The 10,014-nt window shown below is 41.2% G+C and overlaps 1 protein-coding gene and 1 non-coding gene across 4 annotated transcripts in view; one reads left to right on the top strand and one right to left on the bottom strand.

Annotated features, from left to right (window-relative positions):
- The first annotated feature begins 1,798 nt into the window (after positions 1-1,798).
- On the top strand, positions 1,799-1,873 carry TRNAI-GAU. The gene has a single exon. It is a non-coding gene; the product is annotated as a tRNA-Ile (tRNA).
- A 1,904-nt stretch (positions 1,874-3,777) lies between these two features.
- Positions 3,778-10,014, bottom strand: part of PSEN1 (presenilin 1) — a 70,441-nt gene continuing 64,204 nt past the window's right edge. For all 3 annotated transcript variants that reach the window (XM_008583886.1, XM_008583902.1, XM_008583895.1), the window contains exons 11-12: positions 6,492-6,610; positions 3,778-5,033 (exon numbers count right to left, since the gene is read on the bottom strand). In XM_008583886.1, the coding sequence (XP_008582108.1) occupies positions 4,878-5,033; positions 6,492-6,610 (275 nt within the window). In that variant the 3' untranslated portion in view covers positions 3,778-4,877. The remainder of the gene's footprint in view (positions 5,034-6,491; positions 6,611-10,014) is intronic.

The raw sequence follows: 10,014 nt of genomic DNA, 5'->3' as shown, positions 1-10,014 counted from the left end.
CCTGTGAGGAGCTAAAACCAGGGTTTTTAACCTCTTGTGTTTGAGGAATTTATTTATTTATTTATTTTTTGACCGGTAAGGGGATCTTAACCCTTGACTTGGTGTTGTCAGCACCACACTCAGCCAGTGAGCGAACCAGCCATCCCTATATGGGACCTGAACCCGGGGCCTTGGTGTTATCAGCACCGCACTCTCCCGAGTGAGCCACGGGCCGGCCCATGAGGAATTTAAAAAGAGGTGAGATCACAAGGATCACTTTGGGGCTCAAACTTTTTTTTTTGTCCTTTTTGAGACCTGCCGCACTGCGCTCAGCCAGTGAGCGCTGTGAGCGCACCGGCCATCCCTATATAGGATCCGAACCTGCAGCGGGAGCGCTGCTGTGCTCCCAGTGCCGCACTCTCCCGAGTGCGCCACAGGCTCGGCCCAGGGCTCAAACTTATAATGATGATATGATATTGCTTCCTTCCCAAGGGTCCAATTTCCAAGTATCTTCCCAAATTCAGTGTTCAGGATACCCTTGGAGGTGAGAATGGCAGGTCACACGTGTCTTTATAGTCTATCCGAAAGCAAATTTAGAGAAAGGGGAGTAGTTTACTGAAAGGATTTGTTTCTGAAAGAATCAAGTCACCTTTATAACATCAATTTTATAAGCCCTTAGTAGTGGGAACTATGAGAAGTGGTTACTGACAGGGTCGGCCCGTGGCTCACTCGGCAGAGTGTGGTGCTGATAACACCAAGGCCATGGGTTCAGATCCTATATAGGGATGGCCGGTTTGCTCACTGGCTGAGCGTGGTGCTGACAACACCAAGCCAAGGGTTGAGATCCCCTTACTGGTCATCTTTAAAAAAAAAAAAAAAAAAGAAGTGGTTACTGACAAATACCCAATATTTTAGAGAAGTTTTAAAATGTCATATACTAGAAAACAAGAGACTAGAGCTCCATTCCAAGACTATACCATATTCGTTTTGCATCCTTGCAAAATTGTCTTGTTTACGGTGACTCCAGCACCATGCCAGGAACACATAAGACATTGAACAAATCTTTTCCTAGTGGTTTCTGTGCTTTTTCTTCCAGGGTTAGATCATGAGTGGCCAAATATGCAAAACCTGGCTCTGGGGATCTGGATAAGAGGCTTCCTTTGTATGTCTGACCATGGAAGATCTTATTTGGTAGTTTAACCTCTGTTTCACATTCTACAAATCATGATCAAGAATACATATACAGTCATGCACCGCATTAATATTTTGGTCAGTGATAGACCACATATAAGTTTGAGGTTCCATAAGATTATAATGGAGCTGAAAATTTCCTATCACCTAGTGATGCATGGCGCAGTGCATTACTACTGACAGAGGAGCAACAGGCAATGCCATACAGTCTAGGTGTGCGGTAGGCAATACCATCTTGGTTTGCATAAGTATAGTCTATGCTGTTTGCACAATGACAAGATCGCCTAACAACGCATGTCTCAGAACGTATCCCCATCGTTAAGTGACATATGACTATAAGTTGTTTGAGGCCAAGAACAAGTGCTAAACATATAATGTGTTTGGGCATCTATTACAGAATGAGGGTTTTTAACACCAGAGGGACACTGAAAAATGGGGACCAGGAAAAATCCCTTATTGTTGCTTCTGGAGAGAAATAAATTGCTTACTTACGACTGTTCTTCCAAGTTGCTTAGAAAACTTCTCTCTCTCCATTTTTTTCTGATGGAGAAATTTAGTCATTTAGAGTGAGAGCTGTGACCCTAGGACCACTGACTAACCTAGTGAGACTCAGAAAAAGGTGAAGGCTGGCTGGTTAGCTCAGCTGGTTAGAGTGTGGTGTTGATAACACCAAGGTCAAGGGTTCGGATTCCTATACCAGCCAGCCACCAATAAAACCCCCCAAACAACAAAAAAAGGAAGGTGAGCTCTTCCTCCCTGAATAAAACTGTATAAATATTCCAAATATGGCTGGAATTCCCATAGGCATTGTAGCGACATTCTGTCTAAAAATATCCTTTATACTGAAGGCCAGTCAGACCCCAACGTTTAGTGGCTGTTTCTTCCTAGTGTCTTTCTTCTTTTCATTAAGCAGGTTGGCTTGGCTGGTCATGCTTTATTTTCAGTTTTGCTGGCTCCACAGCCACCCCCTCTCCTGTGTGAAGGCACATCCTCACTGAAACTGCTTATTGTCCCCTCTGGTGACAATCTATCCTTCATGGTGGAAAATTAACATTTTGATACTTCAGGAATGACTGTGAACTGATTCTAAAAAGAACGTTTGGAAAGAAAAGTCCTGTGTCTGAGATCAGTGATTTAAAGAAATAAGGTGGGTTCTCTATGCTGTCATTTAATGTGGCTGAGATGTAGTTCAAACTTGCAGAAATTGATAGAATTATTGCTGTCTTTTTAGGACAATAAGGATTTATTTTTACTTATTTTTTGGTGGCTGGCTGGTATGGGGGTCTGAACCCATGACCTTGGTGTTATAAGGCTGTGCTCTACCCAACTGAGCTAACCAGCCATTAAACACACACATACACACACACACACACTCTCCCTCTTCTGCAGGGACTCTTGTCATTGAAGATATAACACATTTGAGAGCTTGTACAAATAAAGTACACTAGATAGAGATCCCTCAAGAATGCTTAGAATCAAAAATTGGTGTTCACAAATTGGGTTTGTTATAGCTGTGTTTTCTAGAAAATAATTCCCATAGTGCCACATGTCCGAGAGAAGAAAAAGAGAATCTTGGAAAAAGGGGCTAAATGGGGAAAAAAAAAAAAAAAAAGAGATGATAGAACCTACTCCTCTAAGCCCCACTCCTTCTTTGTATAGCTCTTATTTTTCCTGTTCTCAACTGCCTAATATGAGCCAGTTGTTACTTATACTCAGGTTAGTAGTACAGTACTCCAAAAGTTACTTTTTTATAAGAAATATCCCGTGACAGAAAACAAATATTCTTTTTATTTTTCTTCCTTTTTTGTCTTTTTTTTTACTGACCGGCAACGGGATCGCAACCCTCGGTGTTGCACCTGCACTGCGCTCAGCCAGTGAGCGGGAACCGGTCTCCACATGGGATCCGAACCCTCGGCGGGAGTGCCTCCGCGCTCCCAAGTGGCGCACTCTCCAGTGCGCCACCGGGCCGGCCCAGAAAACAAATATTCTAAACTCCAAGGGAAATCCCCAAACCATATCCCATGAAAGCCTGGGAGAAAGAGCAGCACATGAGAGCAAAAGTCTCCTCCTTCAGCCACAGAAGGAAACTGAGTTTCTCACAAATGCTTAGTCTGATCACCATGGCTAAGGGTTCTCTGGTAAAAGAAGGGTGTGCCCTGGCAAGGCTTCATTTAGGGGTGTCATGTGCCCATAGGCTGACAGCTCTATTGATGTGCTTTGTGTGGCTAAACTCCGTGGTAACTGCAGTCAGCACCTTCACTGCCCAATTCCCACAAAGGTACTTTGAGTGCAGGTGGTGCAGCCAGGAGACCACAAAGAACCCTTTGTGATGTTCTGGAGCAATAACCTGCTCTCCTCAACATCTGCCCCTGGGCCATTAGCTCATTCTGTCCCCTGGGCTGTTGGAGGCCCTTTTTTTCTCCTCCTGACCCCAGATTCTCCCATGGCTCACCAAGTAAAATAATGGCTTTCTCCCAACTCTTGCTTTGTAGTGATAAACTGAGTCACTCACTTTATAAACCACCAGCTTCTGGCTATTAGTTCAAATTCTGGCCTACTGTCAGAGACAGTGGGTTGTAGTAAAAAAAGAAAAACCAGGACAGAAAGTGCTTCACCAGCCATTTTACTCTCCTTTAATTCTACTGTCTTTGAGCACACATCTTATTTGCTACCAAAGAAGCTGTGACAGCAAGGCTGACAGCACTGACTCAGAACACATTCTTTGCATCACACATAGAGTAAACTCTTAGAATGACAGGGTCATCTGCTACCACGACAGAACTGCCTCATTTGCTTGCAGAAGAGGACTGCTTGTGGGGGAATGACAGGAGAGATAGGGACAGAGGAGGCACTGGGGGCAAGTGAACTTACAAGTATGTTTAAAAATCAGGAATTTGGTGGAAAATCCAAAATTTACTTAGGGATGATAGGGAGTCATTGAGCAATAGTTCCATTATTTCCAGAAATTACTGAATTTGGAACCTGAGGTTAAGACTTTAAAGCAATCTTTAACTAATTCAGACTGGCCTTGGGAAGATATGGCAACTAGAGATGGTGAGTTTCAGTGCTTGGGAACCAAACTGTCAAAATCAACCTACATATCTGACTGGACTTGAGGTGAAAAAAAAAAGTCTTATTAAAGATTATGTCTGCAGCCGAAAAGTCTGAAAGTGAAAGCCCGAGCCCTTTCCACCTTCCCATTTTGCTGCTGGTGCCTGCTCTCCTCATAGTACCTCCTGAAAAGGTTCAGAATTCAATTGACACAGATTTATTAAGTTGATTTTCAACATGAAGTTTAAGATGAACAGTTCTGTTTGATTTAAACTGCTTCATTTAACCTTCTGGTTACAGCAGTCCTGAGAGTCCGCGGTGTTGGTAAAACCTCCCTGTGACCAGGGGTCAAGCCACTGGTGGAGCTCAGAGCTTCTTGCCCGTCGTGTGTCCTCGCCCCGTCCCTCAAATCTGGTAGTTTTTGCACCGAGGGACATAGTTCACCTCAGTGAAGTTTGTTCAAAACCATTTTCTGTAGATATCTCCTTCCAATGTCCAATAGTGCAGGTGGTCAGGAAAACTTGGAAGGAAGCTGCAAAAGTCCAGCCAGGAATCTTGACTTCATTAGATGTGGACACAGGAAAATCACCTTTGTCCTCCCCAGATTTTATTGTAGTCAAAGGAGAAACATCCATGGGATTCTAATTAGAAATATGCTAGATATAAAACTGGTGGAATGCTAACTGGTCCATAAAGGGCTGCACAAGATAATCCGTGGCAAAGTAGAAAACAAGCCCAAAAGTGATAGAGATGGGAAGAGCTGGCAATGCTTTCTTGAAAATGGCGAGGAGTAATAATGTAAGGCACAATCCCTGTGGGGAAGACAGGAAAAGACACAAGCTCACTTCATGCAGAACAACTCAACTGCAAGTCTTGGTTTTAACTTACTTAACTGAATACCTTCCATTGGGGTTAAATTTGAGAACAAATGTTTCAGTAAATCTGGAAGAAGAGCTATGAAAACAAAATGTAGCTTCTTGATAAAGGGAAACAACATTTACTTCCTTTGCTACATAGTTTACTATGTATGCATTGTTGACATTTCATCCTGTAATTTCTCAGGAAAGAAACAGCATCTGAAAATAAGTAAAACTATTTTTGAAAAAAAACTACACACTACTGAAATTTCTATCTAAACTACTGAATTGGCCTCTGTGACTTTAGTTTGGCTGGTAAAAATCCCAGAGGTGAAGAGCATTCTTTATGCTGTGTTGGGACAAAGAGATGCTCATAGAACAAACTGATAAAAGTTTGTTTATGAAGACTATACTGCTTTCTTGTAAACACAGAACAGCCATTTAATATAGTTCATATTCTACCCTACGTTCTGAGACACTAACTGTATAGTCTGGAGGCTGGGCACCATTTCAGTTCATTTAGAATAAGTAATTTTTTTCTTAAAAGATACAACACATCCAATAAATACTTTCAAATCCAGAAAACTAGCCTCTGAAGAGAGATAAAACACGTAAAAATTCTAACAGGTTATATTATCATGATAAATCACAAATGTAATCACAAAATAAATACATGAGCTTTTACCTAAATCTCATCTGACTTTACTCACTTACTATATGTCAAAGATATCATCACATCTTTAGTAAAAATAGCAGTAAAAAACATTTTATGGATTATTTACTTGTCATAGTTTTGAAAGCTTCAGGGTTCATGCTGTGGCATTGTAATCCAAGATCTACGCGGAATCACGCATTGTGTTAGCTTCTCTCATTTTATACTTGCAGCCCAGAGTTACACTGTATTCTACAGGTTGTGTCATTAAACGCAAAACAACAACCGAACCTTCAGTGACTAAGTCCATGGAGTAGGTGAGGCTCTGCTTACTCCTTTGAAGACTGATCTCTAGCAGAACTAGCTTCATACATATTTATGCCACTGGGCTTGAAGCATTGTATCCTGCTTTATCAGAATTTCCCAGGGAATGTTTAAAAACTACACAATTAAAACAAATTAATTAAGAATATTTCAGGGCAGAACTCACAATTTTAAAAGCTCCCAGGTGATTCTAATGTGTGGCCACAGTAAGGCTCAATTTTTTTTTTTTGCAGTGGCCCATAAGGGGATCCAAACCCTTGACCTTGGTGTTACAACACTCTCTAACCAACTGAGCTAACCAGCCAGCCCTAATTATCTGTGTTTTTAAAAAGCTCCTTAGGTGAATTGGAACACTCAGCCCACCTGGGGTTGAAGCAGAACTGCCTTAAAGGGATACAGTAATCAGTTTTGACACATTTTTATTAACATATACTTACAATTAATATGGCTACAAAACAGGCTATGGTTGTGTTCCAGTCTCCACTGGCTGTTGCTGAGGCTTTACCAACCAGAACACTGTAGAAAATGAAATCTCCTAATCCAAGTTTTACTCCCCCTAAAAAGGAAAGATTACAAATGTACAAAAAAAGTTTGTCACTCTTTTCTATGATTTCATTATTCAAAAATGTTAGTGCCCTACTCCACCCTGCACTAAATGAGAAGTCAGTAAATGATATACAAAATTAGGCTTTAGCTAAATTTTCCTTCTTTCTTTTTTGGTTTTCTACAGTAGGATTTTAGGTTCTATGTGACTAACTCTGAAGTCTTAACAGTAGATGCTGTTGCTATATATCAATAACAACAATAAACAATAATTTAATCTATTGAATACCTAGTTTATACCCAGGACTTGTATTAATAAATCCTTATAAGAACTTCTGAGATAGGCACCATCTTTTTAAAAAAAAGTTTCACTGAGGTATAATTTTTTTTTTTTTTTGTCCTTTTGTCTTTTTTCGTGACCGGCAACGGATCGCAACCCTCAGTGTCGCGCCCGTACCGGACCAGGACCGGCAACGGGATCGCAACCCTCGGCGTTGCCCCCGCTCCTCGCTCAGCCAGTGAGCCGCCGGTCTGCACATGGGATCCGAACCCTCAGCGAGAGCGCCACCGCGCTTCCCAAGCGGCGCACTGTAGCAGTGCGCCACCGGGCCGGCCCACTGAGGTATAATTTATCTCATAAAATTCACCCATTGTAAGTGTATAATCCAACGATTGTGGAAAATTTAGAGGTGTACAACCATCACCGCAATCCACATTTCCATCACTCCAGTAAGATACCTTGTACCTGTTTACAGATAATACCCATGCTCACTCCAGTCCCTAAGCAACCACTGATGTGCTTTCTACCTCTATAAAATATGCCTTTTCTAGACACTTAATATCAATGGACTCATACAATACAAAGTCTTTCGGGTCTGGCTTCTTTCACTGTTTTTGAGGTTTATCCATGATACTGCATGTATATGTAGTTTGTACACTTTCATTGCTGAATAGTTTTCCATTGTATGGATATACTGTATTTTGTTTATCCATTTACTAGTTGATGGATATCTAGATTGTTTTCAGTTTTTGGCTATTATGAATAATGCTGCTACGAACATTTGTGTACCTGTGTCTGTGGGGACAGACTGTTTCAATTTCTATTGAGTAGATTCCCAGGAGTAGAATTGCTGGGTTATATGTTAAGTTTAGGTTGAGCTTTTTAATAAACTGCCAAATGGTTTTCCACACCAGCTGTACCAGTTTATATTCCTATCAGCAATGCTGAGGGTTCCAATTTCTTCACATCCTCACCAACACTTGGTACTGTTAAGTCTTTTTTTTTTTGACCGGTAAGGGGATCGCAACCCTTGGCTCTGTGTTGTCTGCACCACACTCAGCCAGTGAGCGCACCGGCCATGCCTATATAGGATCTGAACCCGCGGCCTCGGCACTACCAGCGCCATACTCTCCCGAGTGAGCCATGGGGCCGGCCCCTGTTAAGTCTTTTTGATTATAGCCATTCTGATTAAGCCATTCTGATTAACAATGCCAAACATATCTTCATGTGCTTATTAGCCATTATATTTCTCCTTTGGAGAAATGTCTATTTAAAACATTTCTCCATTCTGAATCTGGGTCATCTTCTTTTTTTCTTTTAAAGATGACCGGTAAGGGGATCTCAACCCTTGGCTTAGTGTTGTCAGCACCACACTCAGCCAGTGAGCCAACGGCCATCCCTCTGTGGCCTTGGTGTTATCAGCACCGCACTCTCCCGAGTGAGCCACGGGGTGGCCTGGGTCATCTTCTTCTTATTGAGTTGTAAGTATTCTTTATAGATCCTAAATACTGCAATAGGACTTCCAATATGATTTGCAAATATTTTTTCTTAGCCTATGGCTTCTTTTCCTTTTCTTAATGATACCTTTTAAAAAATTTTTAATTGTGGGAAAATATTCATGAAATTTACCATCTTACCCTTTTTGAGGGTTCAATGGCATTAGGTACAGTTACACTGTTGTGCGACCATCACCATCATCCATCCACAGAACTCTTCTCATTTTGCAAGACTCTGTACCCATTAAACAATGACTCTTCTTTCCTCCCTCTCCCTAAGCCCTGGCAACCTTCATTCTACTTTCTGTTTCTATGACTTTGACTACTCTGATGTAAATGGAATCATACTGTACTTTTCTTTTTGTGACTGGCTTATTTGATCCATGGTGTACCATGTGTCAGAATGTCCTTCCTTTTCAATGCTGAATACTATTTCATTATATGTATGCACCACATTTTGTTTGTCCATTCATCCATTGATGGACTCCTGGGTTGCTTCCACCTTTTGGCTATTATGAATAATGCTATGAACATGAGTATACAAATATCTCTTTTCTTTTCTTCATGGTATCTTTTTTTTTTTTTTTGATGGCTTGCAAGTACAGGGATCTGAATTTTTTTTTTTTTTTTTTTTGTCTTTTTTTTTTCCGTGTCCGGCAACGGATCGCAACCCTCAGTGTTGCCCCCGTACCGGACCAGGGACCGGCAACGGGATCGCAAACCTCGGCGTTGCTCCCGCGCCTCGCTCAGCCAGTGAGCGGGAGCCGGTCCGTATGTGGGATCCGAACCCTCGGGTGGGAGCGCCACCGCGCTTCCCAAGCAGCGCACTACCCAGTGCGCCACCGGGCCGGCCCTGAATTTTTTTTTTATAAAGATGACTGGTAAGGAGATCTTAACCCTTGGTGTTGTCAGCACCACGCTCACCCACTGAGCTAACCAGCCATCCCTATATAGGGATCCGAACTCGTGGCCTTGGTGTTATCAGCACCGCACTCTCCCAAGTGAGCCATGGGCCCGGCCCTAGGGATCTGAATATTAATGGTATCTTTTGAAGTTCAAAAGTTTTAAATTTTGATGACGTCCAATCTATCAGTTTTTTTCTTTTGTGTATCAGTGTTGTTTTGAACTCTTCCCAACCCAAGGTCAAGGTCATGAAGTTTTTCTCCTATGTTTTCTCTTGGAAGTTTTATAATTTTACCATTTACATGTACGTCTACAATCCATTTTGAGTTAATTTTTGATGGTGTGCATGATGGATGGAGTAAAGTAGGGGTTTCAGTACATTCTTGACATGTGGATTTCCAACTGTTCTAGCACTATTTGTTGAAAGATTATATCCTTTTCCCCTTGAATTATTTTAGCACCTTTGTACAAAAATCATTGACCATAAATGTGAGGGTTTATTTCTGGACTCTCAGTTTTCTTCCACTGATCTATATGCTTGTCTTTGTGCTAATACTACAGTCTTTATTACTATGGCTTTACAGTAAGTTTGAAATCAGATAGTGTAAATCCACCAACTTTTTTCTTCTTTTTCAGAATTGTTTTGGGTATTCTAAGTTTGTTGCATATATATATATATATATATATATATATATATATATATATATATATATATATATTTTTTTTTTGTCTTTTTTT

Source organism: Galeopterus variegatus, unplaced genomic scaffold (genome assembly GCF_000696425.1).
Source record: "Galeopterus variegatus unplaced genomic scaffold, G_variegatus-3.0.2 Scaffold101, whole genome shotgun sequence".
Taxonomy (NCBI): domain Eukaryota; kingdom Metazoa; phylum Chordata; class Mammalia; order Dermoptera; family Cynocephalidae; genus Galeopterus; species Galeopterus variegatus.
The sequence above is the reverse complement of the archived record's forward strand: the minus strand, read 5'-3'. Positions and strand labels throughout refer to the sequence as shown.